We start from the raw sequence: 19,858 nt of genomic DNA, 5'->3' as shown, positions 1-19,858 counted from the left end.
CATATTTTGTCTCTTTTCAGGTAAAAGTGAATTTAGAGTTTAGTTCTCCACTTGCACTCTCTGCTTTCCTGCATTTGAATTGCAAAGCCATTATCTCTGTTAGTGCACCTACCTCCGTGGTGTTTTAGGTCAGTTTAAAAGTTGTCTTAGTTTTGATAGGAGCAACAGTATGCAGGAAAAGTGAGACTTTCCAAGATTTTACAGGCGCTGGCACCATTTAGTCTGTCTTCAGTTTCATTCATGAAATTGGCCGACACATCATCTGCCCACATACACACTTGCTGTATTTGTCCTCTTGATGTATGACTGCTGATAACCTTTTCAAATAATTTAACCGGAGAATGCGTTTTGATTTGTCACCACTCTAGTAGCGCGCACATGGTTGCATCCGAGTGCAGAAACATCAGAGAGACATAAATCAAAGTCCTTCCTTTTATTTACATGGGCAGCACACATCAGACAGCCGTGGTGGCTCACACTTGTCAGGTTGATCAGCACAGGCACAAATGAGGACAAAACGGTACATAAAATGGATGGATATCATATTATATAAATGCCTCTTACTGCACATGAAAATCCGTAAGAGATTACTGCTATTTTTCTATGTTCAAGACATTGACGATTGTTGTTTATTACATTGTACAGTGTTTGAAGCGTAATTAGTGTTCTCAATTTTGTCAGCCATTAACGCATATATTGAAGATATGATATTTATGACTGTCGGTGGCAAAATCGTACCTGTTCACAAGCTGTGCTAAGGAACACATGCCAGTGACTCATTGAGGCAACACCTTACGGGACAAGCTAAAGATGTGTTTTTTGATTAGTCCCTTACTTCCTTTCCTGAAGGTGGTAAAGGCCTTTTGGATGTGCAGCCCCATTGGGTTTCAGCAGTGGCTTGGCCTGAAGATGAAGCGGAATCTTTGTGGTCTGGGGAACCCACTGACATGCTTCTGGTGGGTCGAATGGATGGATCGCTGGGCCTCATTGAAGTATTGGATTCCTGCAGTATGCACCGCACCGAACTGGAGCACTGCTACAGGAAAGATGGTATGGCAAATCTGTCATAATTGTTATTGCCATTGTGTTAGTAATGGTTTTGACAGCGTTATGAATGACAAAACCACAACATTTTTGTGGGTGGGACATAGTGTACATGTTTACGATTGATGTTTTTATTTATTTATTTATTTATTTTTTTCCCCCCCCAGTGGCAGTGATGAACATAGCCTGGTACAGAGAAGACAAGGCTTTTGCAGTGGGCTACGCAGATGGCAAGCTACTGATTGGATCCAAAGAGCCCTTAGAACAGGGAGCTATTGTGGTCATTGATGCTCACAAGGTATAAAAATTCTTAATAAGCCTTAAATGTAATTAGGGTAATTTTACAATCCACAAATTTCAAAGAAATGAATATGCATGTTTTTCAGGAATCAATCACGAACATGAAGTGGAGTCCTACAGGTCAAATCTTGATGACATGTGCCAAAGAAGAGACTGTGAAACTTTGGGCCAATGCTGACTCGCGTTCTGAACTGGGCACTGGCTGGCATTGCTTAATGAGTCTTAAACAACCCTCTCTGGTTAATGGTGTTGCCTGGTGCAGCTTACCTGGAAGTGGCCCAAAGCCACTCAACATGCTAGCTATGTAGGTCATTGTTGACAATTAATATAAATGTTGGTGAACAATTTCCTGAAATGTGTAAGGGTTAAGTCGTACACTTGAGCAATATATGAAATTCTATAACTATGCTATTTATACCTGAGTGATACTCAATGATAAAACAATAACCAGTTTATGTAATTTGGGGGCGATATTACATCACTGCATATCAGAATCTGAATGACCAATGATATGTAGAAGAGGAAACAGGTGTGATATACTCTTCATAATCTGTTCACACTATCAAGAGACAGATATACCATGAACGCATTTCCTCGCAAATAAGAAATCCAGTTTTTAATATACGCCATCAGGACCTTGCTATACAGCTTAAGTAATTGTATGATATCGGGTTGTAGGTGCACAAGACAATGTTGTAATCATTCCTAAATATTAGAGTTGTGTCCCAAATTAATGTTTGCTCCACACACAGCTAAGCAATTTAGTCCAATAACCAAGCAGTTCTTCCAACAAATGTAAATCAGGTCGGCAAAAAGGATTAAGCAATGGACCGTTAACTAAATTTTTTTTGCCCTTTTAGAAGCCAAAGTCATTTTCTCCTTCCTTCTTGCAACAAGCTTGCACAGTTTGTATTAAAAATGTCTTTTCATTCATGTGCCTAGTGAGTGCATACAGATAAACTTGTGACCACAAATGTATTGACTGATTTTAATTGCTTCGAGTTTCATGTGTCACCATGTTTTTCAGATGCTGTCAGAATGGTCTGGTCACAGTCTGGACTGTTCCACAGGTCATCTCAAACTTCCCAGACGACTGTTCCTCAGACTCGGATGGGTGGTGGGAGAAAGATGCAAACCCTAAACGCATGGTACTTTTTTCATTTGTTAGCATGAAACATCATATATTCTTTTCAGAAATATTGTGACTCATACCAAACGCTTCACTTCTCGCACACTTTCGCTGTGATTGCGTTGCAGTCATCACAAAGGTCACAAGACTGCGCAACGTGTGTTTTCCAACTGAAGGGCCACATCACTCCAGTGAGAATGGTCGCCTTTAGTCCTGACGGTCTTGCTTTGGCCTCTGGGGGAGTTGGAGGCCTCATGAACATCTGGTCCCTGAGAGTAAGAAATATATGCTGGAGGTGAAGTTGTAGCCCCAGTTATTAAATAAACACTCCAGGTGCCAGTCACAAAGAGACATATCAGAGACGACATGTCTTTTGGGGAGTGGAGATACTGTTTGTGTAGAACAGGGGTGCCCAAACTTTTTTGACCGAAGATCTACTTTTCGTTCCACCAAACTCCCGCGATCGACTCGTTACCGCACACGCGCGCATACGCGCGCATGTACACACGCATGCCATGACGAGCAATAGCCTGACGCTGAGGCGTGCGACACACTTAGGCAGCCTGTTAACGATCGTAGCTCACGCATACCGTTTTAAAATGCTTCTCTCGGCCCTCCAGATTATCATTCTTTGCCCGTCCCCTCGGTGAGTTGTACAAAACAAACTCTGAATAAGAATAATGAAAACGATAAAAGATCTAGCGCAACAACTGTAATCACAAGCTGCAACTGCAGACTGCTGAGCGCTAACAACTTCCGGGGACGCAGTCACACGTCGCTGTAGGTTAAAGATTACCTGCTTTATTTTATTTTCTTTTTTAAATACTTTTTGTGAAAGTGAGACTGATAGTGTGCAGTGTGCATTAACACAAAATGTATTACTAACATGCACAGAGACACAAATGTTATTCTTTTGTTTTTTTTTGCCCTTCTACACCCCTCGGATCGACTTGGGACCAGTCCTTGATCTACTGGTCGATTGCGATCGACGTAATGGGCACCCCTGGTGTAGAACGTCTTCGAAGCTTACACGTCATGCATGGTGTCTGCAGTTGGCTATGTATGAACCTGAGTCACTTTGTGTGCTTAACAGGATGGATCAGTGGTTCAAACAGTTGTTGCTGGTTCGGGGGCCATTCAGAATATTGTGTGGATTCCAGATGTGGGCGTTGCTGTGTGCTCCAACAGATCAAAGGTAAAGAATGTCTCCTGTTTTACACTGTTCTGTGGTTGGAGCAGGATGTCCATATAAAAGCAGATACTTATTTGGGATAACAGTGTCTAATCTGTAAGGAGTAACGCTTTGGAGCTGGAGGGTCATGATTTCGGGCAGATGTAAAATTGTCAAAGTCAAAGACTGAGCACTGCATTGTGAAAACAAACAAATGAACATTATTGAAATTAAAAATATTTTATACCATATTAAAATACTTTGAAGCTCATTCGCTGCTGCTCCCCGCTGACATACGCCGTAACGGACCTTAATTCATTTCTGGTTTCCAGTTCTCTCCAGAGCCTAGATCAGTGGTTCTTAACCTTGTTAGAGGTACCAAACCCAACCAGTTCAGATGCATATTCACCAAACCCTTCTTTACTGAAAAATAAAAATATAATTTTTTACAAATTTAAGACACATTCATTAAAAACAGAAAAAAGTAAATAAAATTACATGGTATCATGGGTTTTTTTTTTTGTTTTTTTGGTTTCTTTTTGTTTTTTTGTATGACGTATTATCACGACAGTCACACGGTGACTACTGAGTGAACTAAATTTCCCGCAGCACTGATTGGACAAGCAACGTAATGTGATCATCTGCAGCTAGTGATGGCCAAGCACGCGTGTCATAACTAATTGACATGTTGAGTCGGGTGTGTCTCAACCTCCATGGCAGAGGCTCCGTCGAACCCCTGAGACCGATTCACCGAACCTCTAGGGTTCAATCGGACCCAGGTCAAGAACCACTGATACTTATTAATTTGCCTACTATTTATATTCAAATTTGAAATACGCCCTGCTTTAACACGGGTCCATCCAGACTCCTGTGAAAAGTGTACTTGACCACCTAAGCACTTAATTCCAGTGTTAAAAGGCTGTTAGCTTAGCACTTAGGATGGCGTCTCTTGTCTCTGCCTCGTTATCCTTTCGGAAAAAGAATACTTGTCAAGCGGAGTAGTTTATTCACCGCCATGGAGGAGGTTGTTACTAAATCCGTAACGTATTTAGCCGCACTAGCTAGCCAGCCAAACCTTCTTGCTAGCTAGCCGGTGCAGCGTGAGTAAGCACTAAGCTTGCCTCAACCTCTGACTACTTGTGCATAGGTGATGTGAGCGCGTTGCTTTATGATTAATGTGCGTCCAGCCCAGCCAAGTTTTTGGGACCGTCTCGGCGGTTCCATTATCGGAAACACTTACAAATCTGTGATTCTCAGTTTTACTATTAAAGGTGTTTTGTTGAGGCTCAAACTGCAAACAACAATTTGAAAACGCCTTTTTCGAGCCTTGCCCTTTCATTCCAAACATCTTTTTGCAGGACTATGCGTTTGATCTGATTCTCTGTGTATTGCAACACAAAGATTTACAGTAGAGTGTGAACTACAAATTCCCCATAAGAGATTATAACGGATACATGTATTTTTTAATTAAATAAAATACTCTGCTCTTTTTTTCTTTGTGTGTGTTTTTTAGGATGTGCTGGTTGTAAATTGCTCAAAAGAGTTCATGGCAAGCAACCATGTGCTGGCAACTTGCCGGACAGCTCTTAAGAAGCAGGGTGTAGTTGGCCTCAACATGGCCCCTTGCATGAGAGCCTTCCTGGAAAGACTACCTCTTATGTTGCAGGAGCAGTATGCCTATGAGAAGGTATGGAAATAGAATATGCAGACTCGTTATCTTAATGATCTTAAATGTAAATACAGATCGAACATGCCTGGATGGATAGATTGCACTGTTTTATAAAACGAAAGCACCAAGCACCATGGATTAGTTGATCTTGAATTGTCTGCCGACTGCTCGATTCCCATGGTCCTCCGCATAACGTATAGTTTTGAGTTTAAACTGCTTCGGAGGCGTGTCTCTTCATAGACGCCATTTTTGAGGTATTGTTTTGCATACTGTACGTACTATATACTGGATACACCTACTGGGGATGTGCCTTGAGTGTCCTCTTCCCACTTTAATGTCTGCAGGCTGTCCTCGGTTATGTCCGCCTTTCCTCTATATAAACAGCGTGTCAGCACAACATCAGTTAGTCAAGCAGACCCTTCATCAAAGTCACACAACCGCATTCACAGATGTTGTAACTCAGTGCATACATAAGGCGACCTGCATTATTCGGCGCCCTGTCCATTTTGGAGAAAATGTAAAACTTTTAAGGGTGCCTTAAATGGTGAAAATACGGTACTTGAGCACATGATTTTAGACATCCTTTCCAGTTTCATTCATTCCCTTGTTTTCGGAACTTCTAGCCTCATGTAGTGTGTGGGGAGCAGCTTATCCACAGCCCCTACATGCAGTGCCTCGCCTCTCTGGCAGTGGGACTCCACCTGGACCAGCTCCTGTGCTGCCCGCCGGTGCCGCCTTCTCTCCGACACTGCCCACCCGAGTCTGGCTCCGCCATCTGGAGTGCCAGTGAATGGGCTTGGCTGGACTGCTTCTCAACAACAGTGAAGGCAGCAGAGGCTCTGGCTCGGGGTGCGAGCTTCCCCGAGTCCTTTATTGTTCCCGACCTGGAACCCGTTCCTAAAGATGAAATGGCTCTGCTCATGGTAAGCGAGGCTGTTCATGTTTGTTCTCCAATACATTTCGCAATGTAATTTATGCTGAGATAAAAAGAGCATCTCAATTAGTTTTGTTTCTGCTGTGTGTCTTTCCAGGACAACACTAAATGGATCTCTGGTATGGATGAACAAATCATGTCCTGGGCTACCTCTCGGCCTGAGGTATTTAAATTGTGAAAATGACACAAAACAGCTTGTAATTATTTTACTAATGGTGATAGCATTTTATTTGTCCCATTTTCACTAAATTTGCTTGTTGGGTGTTTCCAGGACTGGCATCTTGGAGGGAAATGCGATGTGTATTTGTGGGGTGCTGGACGACATGGCCAGTTGGCTGAGGCAGGCAGAAATATCTTGACCCCAACCATTGCACCTTCCTTTTCTCAGGCGCAGCAGGTATATGGCTTTGTTAAACATAACTCTGGTATAGTTGTGTGACACTTTGAATGGTTTATTTTTGAATCTGTGTTAATGCATGACTGTCACAGCATCAGCTTTGTTGAGGCCAAGGATCCGTTTGGTACAGTTAGGTTAAAAGGAAGTGCCTCAGCAAGCTTCAGTTTGTCTAAACCAGGGGTTGGAAACATTTTGTGCTTGCTGCATTTGATTGGACAGATGGTCCGGCCTATTCGTGTATGTAGTAGTTAAAAAAAAAATGTATGTAAAAATTCATCCATGTATCCCAGCAAACTTTGAGCGAGTGCAGGATTCACCCTCAACTGGTCGCCAGCCAATTGCAGGGCACACATTAATACACAATCCATTCAGACGCACATTCGCACCTATGGAAAATTTAGATTCTTAAGTTGACATAAGATGCATGGTTTTTTTCTTTTTTTTTTCTTTTTTTGTTTGGATGTGGGTGGAAGACTAGGTTCTCAGAGATAATCCACAACAGCACAGAGAGAACATGCTAAGAATGCCAGAGCCCGGAGTCAAACCCCTGAACGCAGAACTCTGAGGCCACCGTATCTGCATGTAAAATGAAAACAAAATAATTTATTCCCAACCATATCTCGAACTCATAAAATAAATTAAACAGTCAGTTATTGTATAAAAAAAAATTCTAACAAAAACATTGTTTTTCTATAATAGTTTGTATTTTATTTAAATCAAATCAATTGACCAGGTGATTGACATTTTCAGTCAACAATTGAACAGTTGGATAAAAATGCTGGCCAAGCGATACTTGCCCCCCCGTCCTAATCAATAGAATCAGCTGAATTTGCCTCAATGTTGTGTATTTATAGCATATTAACTATATTACGCAGGAAAAAAATCAGTTTTTCCCTATAAAGTTTGATACATCTACATACATATACAACTGCAAGCTGATATTTGAAATCTACTTTCTGTTCATCTGTCTGTATCTCACTCCCACCAGGTTGTGTGCGGTCAGAATTGCACCTTTGTTATGCAGCCTAACGGGACTGTGTTGGCTTGTGGAGAGGGCAGCTATGGCCGTCTGGGACAAGGCAACTCGGATGACCTGCATGTTCTCACCGTCATCTCAGCTCTTCAAGGTGGTGTTGAATCATCCGTTTTATCTGTGATATTTTTCTCGTAAGATTAAATGTAAGTGACACGCAAATGTCTGCAATTGGTTATGATTCGTTAAGAAGGGGGTTGAGTTGGGAAGTTTTCTTTTCCTGTAGTTACTTATTAGTTACTGTTACCGTTGACTGTGTAAATTTCATGGTGTTCATCAGGTTTTGTGGTGACCCAGTTGGTAACATCATGTGGGAGTGACGGCCACTCCATGGCGCTGACAGAGAGCGGTGAGGTATTTAGCTGGGGCGATGGTGACTATGGCAAGTTGGGCCACGGAAACAGTGACCGCCAACGCCGACCAAGACAGATTGAAGCTCTTCAAGGAGAAGAGGTGGCGCAGGTCAGTCCTCTCCCAAAGTCACAAGTAGTACATTGTATTCAGTCACCATCCATCACCCCATCCTCCGGTTATCCGTGGTTCGGTCGCAGGGGCAGCAGCGATAGCGGGGAATTCCAGATGTGTCTCTTTTCCCCAGCCATTTCTCACCACACTTCCTGGGCGATCTTAAAGCAATGCCAGGCGAGCCGGGAGGCACGGCCCACCTTTCCATTTCAGTTCCTCGACTTGACGTTGCTTTGAAATTGCCGTTTTTAAAGCATTGATACTGAAATCAAAGTTAACCGCATTTTAAATGTTATACAACATTCCCATTCATTTCAACCAATTATTTAAACAGTACAACAAATGCAGAAAAATGTAAAATAACAGTGAACTACTAAAAAGTGGACCCCAGAGGAAAAATGAATACATCAAATGGGACACGTATGAGTTTTTTTCATGCATCGTGAACAGTACAACGATTTTCATCAAATCCGACCTGGGCCTCTTTCGTACTGTATTTGGATATAAATCAGATATGTATGTCATGCGTCTGCACTATGAATGCTTATCCGACCTATACATCATCAAAAGCCCAATACGTGCTCCCCGCAGGTGGCAGAGAGACTCCAGACATCATCCGTGAAACTGCAAAGTTGTTTCGACTAGCAATTATCTTTACATTTGACTTTGTTCCCACTTAAAACATGTAAGTCGATGTTTGTGGTGATAGTCATTCAGCCCTGCAGACAGTTCATTTATTACGCATGGCAGTGACGTGATGTCATCTTTATGAGACGTCTCCATGAAAAGGAAAGAGAAGGAGTGTTGCTTCATATCTCCCAAATCTATCAACCTCCTCCCATCTCGCTACGCCTGCGATGTAATCTGTTAAAACAAGCCCCTACACGCGGGACCATATTTACTTCTGTAAACACTGTGCCACGTGATGTAATTTTTTTGTTTCACTTCACTCGACGTCATGCTTTGTTGTGCATGCGTGTCACATCACGGGCGCTTAACGTTTACATTAGAAATCACATTTGTTTTTGTAATGCGAAAAACTACAAAACAAAATCGGATTTAGCAAAAAAAAACAAAAAACACAACTGAGTCGGGCATCATACCCTGCAGTGTGATCGTAGCGTTAGCATAGCCACCTTGTTTTTGAGCCCTTGGAAGAAGGGGGCTGCTGGAGACCTCACTTACCGAGGACCCCTCATTCAGCAGGAGGACTTCACTGCTCAAGTGGGCAATAACAGAAAGACCTGGAAGGTCATGAATGGATGGAACTCCCTCTCCCCGACCTGAATCAGAGTGGCGATTTCTTATTGGACTTCTCTGCTTGCCTTCGACTCGGAATATTCTGGGTCATTGGAGAGTCCTCTTAAGTGTCACTGGCGCACCTTCCAATGGGGAAGCAAACTCTAGGGCGGGGCTAGGGACCGCCGGTTCCTCAACAGCCATATGCTGCCTGTTTTAGATCTCTCTCTACTTCACCACACTTGATTCAAATGATCAGCTCATCAGCACGCTCTATAGAAGCCTGAAACTGTTATGATCAATTGAATCAGGTGTGTTGGAGCAAGGGGCGATCTAAAACAGGCAGCATATGGCTCTCGAGGAACTGGAGTTCCCTACCCCTGGTCACAGGGCCTGGAGGTGCATACATTCACATATGGTTTATTTGGGGTTTTTCTGACAAATGTTTCCAAGTGTCATGCGTCATTTCATTCAAAGACCCCATACGTCTGACATAATCAATTCAGCCATATGTCGTTGATTATAGCCTTTTTTTCCTTTGTCTGTAGATGTCATGTGGCTTCAAACATTCAGCCGTGGTAACAGCTGATGGAAAGCTTTTCACTTTTGGCAACGGTGACTACGGCAGACTTGGTTTGGGAAACACTTCTAACAAGAAGCTGCCAGAGAAGGTCACAGCTCTGGAAGGATATCAAGTTGGTCAGGTTAGATTTACTGACGTGAAAATTGATTTTGCGTTACTGCCGCCGGTGTCAACACCGCTTCTTCCACTCTTCAGGTTGCATGTGGTTTGAACCACACATTGGTGGTTTCTGCTGATGGAATGATGGTGTGGGCTTTTGGTGACGGAGACTATGGCAAACTGGGACTTGGGAATTCGACAGCCAAGTCTTCACCTCAGGTTAGGCTTGCTTGACGATCTCAACAGCACACATGAGAGGGAAGAGCGCACTCGTTTGGTGTTATAGTGGCTGATGTGCTTGTTCTTCATTTGAATTTTCAATCCCTAGAAGGTGGAAATGCTGTGTGGAATTGGCATCAAAAAAGTGGCTTGTGGAACACAGTTCTCTGTGGCTTTATCAAAAGATGGAAAAGTTTTCACATTTGGGAAAGGTATGTTCAAATGATTATTTTCATTTTACACTCAGTTTTCAATAGTTGCACAATAAAATGTGTTATTTTGGATATATTATTCAAATGTATCAAAGTGTGTAGCAATAAATACTTTTGAAGGTTATCAATCTTTTTCCTCATTTGTTTTTTTTTTTCCAAAATGTTTTATATCTTTCGCTCTAGACCGCCTTATTGGTTTGCCAGAAGCCCGGGCAAGGAACCACAACCGTCCCCAACAGGTGCCGGCTCTGTCAGGGATTCACATTCAGGATGTGGCCGCAGGGGCCGAGCACACTTTGGTTCTCTCGTCCACGGGAGACGTTTACACATGGGGCAGCAACTTAGAGGGCCAGGTAACCCGCTGAAACCCTCACGGAAATGCTCACAATGACTTCCACTGTATTTTTGAAAATACGCTTTCATGTTTATTTGTGTATAATCCCCATTTTATCACTTTAGCTGGGTCTGGGCCACACCAACCACGTAAGAGAACCAACGCTGGTGACGGTGCTGCAGAGCAAGGGCATCAACCAGATCACGGCTGGACGCTGCCATAGTGCAGCGTGGACTGCTCCCTCTGTGCCCCCCCGAGCACCAGGTCAAACATACACACGACTTGACTCTCACGCTGCATTTGTTTGAAATACACTGACCAAAAATCGAAATGCAGCTCTTTTGTTATTGCTTCTATTTTTCATGATTTGAAATCAAAGATCTAAGAATGAATGTGGACAAAGGGCCCAATTTTTTCCTCAGCTTGCAAATCTAATTCTGTTTGTGAGCACTTCCCCTTTGTTGAGATTACCCGTCCGCCTCACGGTGTACAACATCAAGATTAGTGCACATGGGTGCCTGAAAATGTGCAGTTTTACCGCATTGTGCATGTCGAAAAAAAACGTTGAATTCGGCTCATGGGCAATGCCAGTGAAAACAAGTGTTGCGTTTACATTTGTGTTCTGTATAAAAATGAATGGTCATAAAAGACCGCAGTATTTTTTTAAAAGACCATCAAGCCTCGAGATATTAAAATGATATTTGAAGATCCCATACTTTATAACTCTCAAAAGAAAAGGGAAAAAAAAAGAACAGAATACAAATGAAAGCCATTAAACACATTCATGGGTCCCATGAAGAACAATTAAAGCCGGACATTTTCATAAATTTATAAAATGCCCCCGGGACGACCGAATAGGATGTGAAAAGTTGGACAAATGGGGGCGTTTGGTCACCCTAGATTACGCTGACAGATGAAAACCCACTTCTGTCTGTGCTTAGTCTGTCACTTGTCAGCGAATCGGACCTTCTGTCAGTCAGATGAATGCCCACCCGTCTATTTCTATCGTGCTTATCCTCAATCTGGTTGTGGTGAGCTATAGCCTCTCCTAGCCGAGTTTGGGTGAAAGGCGAGGTACACTAAAGTCATTGCTGTGTTTTACAATCAGGGGTGCACATAAATGGTGACGTGTGTGCTGAAAATAGTCAAGTGGCACCAGATTAAGGTGTGTCATTGCACATTTGGGTCCAAAGCATTTTGTATCGTATTCTGTTTTGGGAGTGGAGCGGTGTCTAGTTGTTCTGGAACAATTAATTTCAACAAATGACTCACTTCATGAACAAATCCGCTGGTTTCTTCATTCAATTGAACTCAGTCTCAAGCGTGTGCCACATGAGAAACTGCATCAACCGTGACTGAGCGCGGAGGGGTTGCCGATGAGGCAGCGAGCTTCCTCGGCGTCTCAGTCTTGCTTGGCCGTGGCCCTAAAACTTAGCAAAAATGATTGGCGACCTCGCTGTCCCAGGGAACTGTGCCAAATCAGCTGACCATGCCAAAGCAAGACTGTGTCATTAAGACCAAAATTGCTCCTCACCATTTACGCTCATCCAAAAAAAAAGGGGACAGTCATACCTCGGTTTTCGACCATAATCTGTTCCAGAAAGCTGTTCAAAAAGTGATTTGTTCGAAATCCGAAACTATTTTATTAGCCCATGACTAGGGGCTAATACACTATGCAGAAATAACAAAAAAACAGTCAGATTTGCGTAAATCACAACAAACACGTCTACTCACAATGAACGTTACACGACGAAGCATCACTTCCTCGTGTAAGGAAGCCGAGTGGCATATTCGGGTTTGGTCGGAAAACCGGTTTTTGGTCGTAATCAGAGGCGTAAAAATCTCGGATTTTCTGGTCGAAATCCGATTTGGTCGATAACAAGAGACGTTCGAAAACCGAAGTTTGACTGTACTACATAAATAAAAACACATTCATCCATTCATTCTTTGAAGATAATATTGAAGATACTTTCTTGCTCAAAAGTACAGTATGCCTTGTTTATAATGAACGCTTAGGCCTACTACACTACTGTATTATATTATCGGTCATTAGGATGGTAGTTGGTGACACAACTTGTTTTTGGTGGTAATTGGATTAAAAATTGAGAACCATTGGCCTAAAAAAAAAAAAATGTCGCTGATCAATTTTTCTCAGCCACTCAGTGTGACCTGTGTGCAACTTGTCTTTTGTCTTTCAACTGACACTTTCCGCGTCCTCAGGCTCTTCAGTCCCTCTCCAGCTGGGTCTGCCTGTGGCTGTCCCCCCGCAGTACGGTGCGCTCAAGGAGGTCAGCATGGAGGCAGTGAGGGCTCGCCTACGCCTCCTTTATCACTTCTCCGACCTCATGTACTCATCCTGGAGACTTCTCAACCTCAGTCCAAACAACCAGGTATTGGGAGGAGGGGACCCCTACACACATAGAGACACACAAATATTCCTGACATCTTCATACAGATGCCAAATAGATTTTTTGATGTTTTACCTTTTCGATTGTCATTTAGTATTGTCTGAATGCAATTTGTCTCAAATGAATTTTCCTTTTGTTGTCCAGCTGCCATTCTCTGAAATGTGAACCAAAAATGTCCCAGCCCTCTCCCTCCATTTTCATTCAGAGAAGAACATAACCATGTTTTGATAATTAAGATGTCTGATTTGCAGAGCTGCACCTCCCACTACAACGCAGGAACCTGGGGGATCGTTCAGGGCCAATTAAGACCCTTGCTGGCCCCCAGAGTCTACACTCTACCCATGGTGCGCTCCATTGGCAAAACCATGGTACAAGGCAAGAACTACGGTCCCCAGATCACTGTCAAGCGAATCTCCACCAGGTCAGTCAGTACTTTGATTTGTGGAGGAATCCCCCACCTTGCTTTCTTCCTCACGATTGAATCTTTTTTTCTCCATCTTTGACTGTTTTTGCAGGGGCCGGAAGTGTAAACCCATCTTCGTGCAGATTGCGCGGCAGGTCGTGAAACTGAATGCTTCGGACCTCCGTCTTCCCTCAAGAGCCTGGAAGGTCAAGCTGGTGGGCGAAGGAGCTGACGACGCGGGGGGCGTCTTTGATGATACCATCACAGAAATGTGTCAGGTATGGCGCAATCGCCCACTCAATTGATGCATGTGTGATCGATTATCCATCTCACCTCTTGTTGGTCTCCAATCGGGTTCGTAGGAATTGGAGACGGGTGTGGTGGATCTGCTCATCCCCTCCCCCAATGCCACGGCAGAAGTTGGCTACAACAGAGACAGGTGAGGCAAAACATCAATCAAATCTATTATTATTTTTATTACTTTAGACAAGAGATATGGGATTTGGGGGATGATGCGTTACCGATATTGGGGCTCAACAAAACACGATATCCGATACAATGGCCGATCGATGAAAAATGCACAGCGCACGTGATGTGAACTGTACATGAACACAAATTCTTATAATACCCAAAGTATGAGTCAAGACTACTAATTCACACAAACAGTTCAGCAATATTAACTCTTTCATTCCACAAGACGTACTTGTACGCCTTTTTAAAATTAGGCCCCGCCTACCAAGGACGTACTTGTACGTCTAAGTCTTTCTTTTTTTTTTTGCGTCATAGAGCGGAGGAGGGTCTGATGCAATCTGTGAATGAGAATAAGCCGTTTGCATTGTAAATCATGTAAAAAAACGACCAGTAGGTGGCAGTGGTGCCTCACGTGCTTGAAATGCATGCTTTTACAAAAAGCTCTTTTTTCTCCGTTTTTTTGCCCAGGAATCGCCATTTTCATGAAACTTAGCCATTTTGTAATGCCGATTGCTGAAGAATGGAAAATGATTTTTTTTCTGCTGAAAGAACAGATTCCAAACTTTATTTTGGTAGGCTCCATGTTTACATAGCAATAGAACCAAATATTGATGGGCCTTGCAAGGTCAGTCAAAATCCAGTAAAACGCTGGCATTGAGGGGGTTGCTCCAGTGAAAATGGCTGGGATTGAATGAGTTAAGGAAGGATCTGGAAATGAACGGTTTCACATATCTTTATTTCACAAAACATTCTTGAACATGGATGCCTGAGAAAATACCAATTAAATCAAACGGTTTTAGTGACTTGTAATTCCTGAGTGACGAATTGACATCAGAACTGTTCACGAGTCCAAGGCGGGTCTTTTCCAAGGTTCCTCCTCAACCCGTCGTCCTGCTTGGATGAGCACATGCTCCAGTTTAAATTTCTTGGCATCCTGATGGGCGTGGCCATTCGCACCAAGAAGCCCCTGGACCTTCACCTGGCGCCTCTGGTGTGGAAGCAGTTGTGCTGCATCCCGCTGCTCCTTGAAGACCTGGAGGAGGTGGACCTCCTTTACGTGCAGACGCTGAAAAGCATTCTTCACATCGAAGACAGCGGCATCACCGAGGACAATTTCCACGAGGTGGGTCGATTGTGGGGAAACTTCAGTCGTACATTTTCTTTGCCAGCGCAGCCGCATCGCTTTCCGAAACAGCACGTTCGATATTTTTACACATCAACTGTCTCTGTATGCGTGAAGCAGATAAACGCCACTCGCAGTTGGTGTTGATTCCAAAGCAAAGCTCGCTTTCCTTTTTGGTTTTCCAAGGCTCTCTTGCAGACTTCATTTTTCTTCTGCAGATAGACTTTTTGTACACAACCTCCGGGTGGCTGGGATTTGCTTCTCAATTCCAAATTTTCTCTCCCGCCCTCATCCCAGCTCCCATTCCATCCTTCCTTCACTCTCTCACCCATCCATTAATGATGAAGCCACACAACTTTTTCCCCCACCACTATTGCATCACTCAAATTTACGTGCTCAAATAGCAAATCCCAAGATCACCCCAAAGAAAGCCCCGATTATGTCAAAGCCACTAATGTTTGCCCGTCCACTCCCCTCCCTGAAGATATGAAAGGACTACTGTTAATTCCTCATATCCTGCCTGGTGGAAATTTGGCCCCATTTCGGGTGTTAAAAAGTCAAACTTTCAATAACATCGAAAGCTGTCTGGAGCTGAGTTTCCATTCCAGTTTTTCGGGAAAAAAACCCAAACCAAAAACAAGCAATTTCGATAAAGTGCTTGTCGATGTTTCTATTGATGAATTTTTTGCTTCCGAGGCGTAATTTTCGTCCTGTTACATGTTACTTCATAATTGTCATAAAATATCTTCAAGTGTTCTCACGACAGGGCGTGTTGAACCGTTGAGAGGTAAACAAGTCAAAGGGTGGGCACTCTTGCCAAACTCATTTCACCCAAAAACATTTTTTCCATCACACTTTGGCGATGTAATTCCATAACGATGCACCTCAAAAACCACCTCATGAGAGCGTAAAAACTTTTATGCGATATTTGTGTGTGTGTGTCTTTGTGTGTGTGTACGCACAGAGAGAAGAGAAAGAGGAGAGATGTATATATCTATATAGATATGTTTTGGGGGGTTTTGGGGACAAAATATTGGAATTTGAAATCCTTTCATTGGCGTAAATTGAGTTACGAGCTTCTTCACGCAATGAATTAAACTCTCAAGTCAAAGAGAGCATTCTAGTCTCAATGATTCTGCTTTTTTTTTTTTCCACCTTTCAGATGATTCCTCTGGATTCCTTTGTCGGTCAGAGTGCAGATGGCAAAATGGTGCCCATCATCCCGGGAGGAAACAGCATCCCTCTCACATTCTCCAACAGAAAGGAATATGTGGAAAGAGCTATCGAGTACCGTCTGCATGAAATTAATCGCCAGGTGAGGATGTTCATGTGCTCACTGAGCTGAATGAAGATGATCGACCGTGCCTGAGCGTAAGAAGAATGTTACCGAGCCCTAACGAGATGCCACCTCGCCGCTCTTGTTAGGTGGCGGCCGTGCGTGAAGGCATGTCCTGGATCGTGCCGGTGCCGCTGCTGTCCCTGTTGACGGCCAAGCAGCTCGAGCAGATGGTGTGCGGGATGCCCGAGATCTGCTGCGACGTTCTGAAGAAGGTGGTGCGCTACCGAGAGGTGGACGAGCAGCACTCGCTGGTGCAGTGGTTCTGGCAGACCCTGGAGGAGTTCTCCAACGAGGAGCGAGTCCTCTTCATGCGCTTCGTGTCGGGACGCTCCAGGCTGCCCGCCAACACGGCCGACATTTCGCAGAGGTTTCAGATCATGAAAGTGGACAGGGTGAGTCCACGGTTGATTCGCGTCAATTCGGGCGCAACCATTGGGAAAAATAGTTGAAAGGTTTTTTTTCCCCCAATATTGCACTTTTTTTTCACAACAAACACCAGCATTAAATTAATCTGTATTGCAAGAAAGATTGTCATATTTATTATACATATAAACGTATCTACGTTTCGGTCTTAGAAGTTAGGCTTACGCTAAAATAAAGGCAAATGAACCATAAATATGTACGACCGTTTATTAATCTACTTCCATTTAACTTGTTAACTTAGTCAACACTTTGACTAGCAGTCTTTTACGTTTTCTACCAAACAAGTGTGGCACAAACATACATGAGTAAGTCAGTCAGTCAGTAAATCTTAAATCAGATTACAACGATAGGAAACTGAAATCAGTGGCTTTATCACTTCAGCTATTCCTGTTTCATGAAACAATGAGATGTAAACATTGACCTCTAAGTGGGGAGCGGGAACAGGCCGCGAAAGTCAATGGATAATTGGCGTGCATTGAAAAGCATTGTAGAAGAAAATACAATAAAAAGTAATCCCCCCCCCCAAAAAAAATGGAGTGTGGCCACCACCAAAAGAACAAAAAAATCGTATTTTTAAATTTGAAAACAAACTGGCGAATATGAGAATTGACCTGCAAATGAGAGTCCATCGTGTACTAAATAAAGTCAACCAACCAATCTAAATGAAGAAGCTTACGTTTTTTTTCCCCCCCAAAATTGCAGCTTTTGCAATATGGTAATTGCATTCTACTACGCTACAATGTCGATTTGGATTTGATGAATTGTGTTATGTTTACATATGTGTTCGTCGGGTGATTGACGGGTGCTTATCTTGTCATCTGCGCAGCCGTACGACAGCCTGCCCACCTCCCAGACTTGTTTCTTCCAGCTGAGGCTGCCTCCGTATTCCAGCCAGGTCGTCATGGCCGAGCGGCTGCGTTACGCCATTAACAACTGCCGCTCCATCGACATGGACAACTACATGCTCTCTCGCAACGTGGACAACGCTGAGGGCTCCGATACGGACTACTGACGCTTCCTTGAAACACGTCAGGGTTCCACAAATGATGTACAGATTTAGCCGAATGCCTCACAAAACCTGAGATGCATCATCATCACCCGCACCAGTATAGGAACTCCAGCGCAGATGGGCCGCATTTTACATTCATTTATGTCTTTTCAAACAGCACAAATTTCATTTTGTCCTTGTGGCTTAGGAACTATTTTTAACGACACAAAAATCTTCACAAGTGCATTTAGCCTGTGTGTTTTGTTTTTGTTTGTTTTTTCCTTTACTCCACTTCCCATTTTTGGGGCGCTGCATGGAGTTGTTTGGAAATGTGCATAGGATATTCAAGGAGGACGTTAGGACAGATATATTGTGTACATTGTGAATAATGCTTCATTTCTTGCTGTCACATCCATATTTATTGTTTTATTGCCTATACCCTGTTTCCTCAAAGCATCCAAACCAACAATAAATGCTGCAGAATGGATTTTTGTAATCTTCCTACTTTAGACAGACGCAGTGTTTTATTCATGTTTCTCAATAGTCATTTCTATTTACAGTGATTTGTTTTTTGTTTTTGATGTGAACAACGAACATATTGGCTTCTATCATGATGGCATCCAAATATTATGCACAAAACCGTCAATCTTTTGCCTTGTAAGTCTGTGAATAGTTTCCGCCAGTGTCTCGTTCGACAAGTGCAAGAATTTCCTTCCAGGACTGTTTCCGGTAGGTGCACTGACATTCACGCTCACAGGTCTTATTTTAAGGGGACTCTAGAGGTTCACAATAGATTTGGGGTCCGGGGTTAATACTGGTCACAGCCATCTGGACTAAGTAGTATGACATTCGTCAGTGAAAATTCTTTGAATCGTAAGATTCTAAGTTTTCCTTCCTTGCTCAAAGCATTGGACTCTTCCACACATCCGACTTTCCCCCCTTTATGCATAAAAATTGACTCCTCAGATCATTTTCCTTTATTTTGGCTCACCTGAGATAACTATCTTTTGTTTGTGATTGATGAAGGTGATCAAAATAGCAAATGCAGCATGCCAAAAATTCATTCATCTATTTTCTGTACTGATTACAGTATCCTCATTCGGTTTGCAGGTATAAACTGTAGCCTATCCCAGCTGACAGTGAGCAAAAGCCAATTGCACAAAAGAACATTCACGCTCACAGGTCTTATTTTAAGGGGACTCTAGAGGTTCACAATAGATTTGGGGTCCGGGGTTAATACTGGTCACAGCCATCTGGACTAAGTAGTATGACATTCGTCAGTGAAAATTCTTTGAATCGTAAGATTCTAAGTTTTCCTTCCTTGCTCAATGCATTGGACTCTTTCCATGCATCCAAGTTTTCCCCCTTTATGCATAAAAATTGACTCCTCAGATCATTTTCCTTTATTTTGGCTCACCTGAGATATAACTATCTTTTGTTTGTGATTGATGAAGGTGATCAAAATAGCAAATGCAGCATGCCAAAAATTCATTCATCTATTTTCTGTACCGATGACAGTATCCTCACTCGGGTCGCAGGTATAAACTGGAGCCTATCACAGCTGACAGTGAGCAAAAGCCAATCGCACAAAAGAAAAAACTTCCCAAACAAACTGAAGACTTTTATTAAACTTAATCTTACATGCATAACATGATGACGTGACATCACATTTATTGGAGAAATTATTTACATATTTATTGACAAAGTACAAAATATCACAAAGGCCACATTTTGGGGGGGAGAAGAAAAGATCAGAAATGGAAATTATTCACGTTAAACAAAGCGCCATATGTCTTCAGCAAAAGCTTTTCTCTCAAAACACTTGGCCTTTCTTGCTATTTTTACTGTTTGGGGAGGTGGGGGAACCACCCCCAC

The 19,858-nt window shown here is 42.9% G+C and overlaps 1 protein-coding gene across 6 annotated transcripts in view; it reads left to right on the top strand.

Annotated features, from left to right (window-relative positions):
• herc1 (HECT and RLD domain containing E3 ubiquitin protein ligase family member 1) overlaps positions 1-18,479 on the top strand; it is a 78,222-nt gene extending 59,743 nt beyond the window's left edge. For 5 of the 6 annotated variants that reach the window (XM_019867262.1, XM_019867261.1, XM_019867263.1 and 2 more), the window contains exons 55-79: positions 850-1,050; positions 1,212-1,342; positions 1,431-1,648; positions 2,372-2,492; positions 2,602-2,748; positions 3,567-3,668; positions 5,158-5,331; positions 5,937-6,236; positions 6,345-6,410; positions 6,519-6,644; positions 7,633-7,771; positions 7,958-8,139; positions 9,930-10,085; positions 10,160-10,282; positions 10,392-10,494; positions 10,678-10,847; positions 10,954-11,092; positions 13,049-13,218; positions 13,488-13,657; positions 13,752-13,917; positions 14,002-14,078; positions 14,981-15,233; positions 16,396-16,548; positions 16,659-16,964; positions 17,822-18,470. In XM_019867262.1, coding sequence (XP_019722821.1) covers positions 850-1,050; positions 1,212-1,342; positions 1,431-1,648; positions 2,372-2,492; positions 2,602-2,748; positions 3,567-3,668; positions 5,158-5,331; positions 5,937-6,236; positions 6,345-6,410; positions 6,519-6,644; positions 7,633-7,771; positions 7,958-8,139; positions 9,930-10,085; positions 10,160-10,282; positions 10,392-10,494; positions 10,678-10,847; positions 10,954-11,092; positions 13,049-13,218; positions 13,488-13,657; positions 13,752-13,917; positions 14,002-14,078; positions 14,981-15,233; positions 16,396-16,548; positions 16,659-16,964; positions 17,822-18,007 — 4,079 coding nt within the window. In that variant the 3' untranslated portion in view covers positions 18,008-18,470. Of the gene's footprint in view, positions 1-849; positions 1,051-1,211; positions 1,343-1,430; positions 1,649-2,371; positions 2,493-2,601; positions 2,749-3,566; positions 3,669-5,157; positions 5,332-5,936; positions 6,237-6,344; positions 6,411-6,518; positions 6,645-7,632; positions 7,772-7,957; positions 8,140-9,929; positions 10,086-10,159; positions 10,283-10,391; positions 10,495-10,677; positions 10,848-10,953; positions 11,093-13,048; positions 13,219-13,487; positions 13,658-13,751; positions 13,918-14,001; positions 14,079-14,980; positions 15,234-16,395; positions 16,549-16,658; positions 16,965-17,821 lie in introns of all 6 variants that reach the window. The other variant, XM_019867259.1, reaches the window with a different exon arrangement.
• Positions 18,480-19,858: the final 1,379 nt, after the last annotated feature.

This window comes from Hippocampus comes, unplaced genomic scaffold (genome assembly GCF_001891065.2).
Source record: "Hippocampus comes isolate QL1 unplaced genomic scaffold, H_comes_QL1_v1.1 scaffold2, whole genome shotgun sequence".
NCBI lineage: Eukaryota > Metazoa > Chordata > Actinopteri > Syngnathiformes > Syngnathidae > Hippocampus > Hippocampus comes.
The sequence above is the reverse complement of the archived record's forward strand: the minus strand, read 5'-3'. Positions and strand labels throughout refer to the sequence as shown.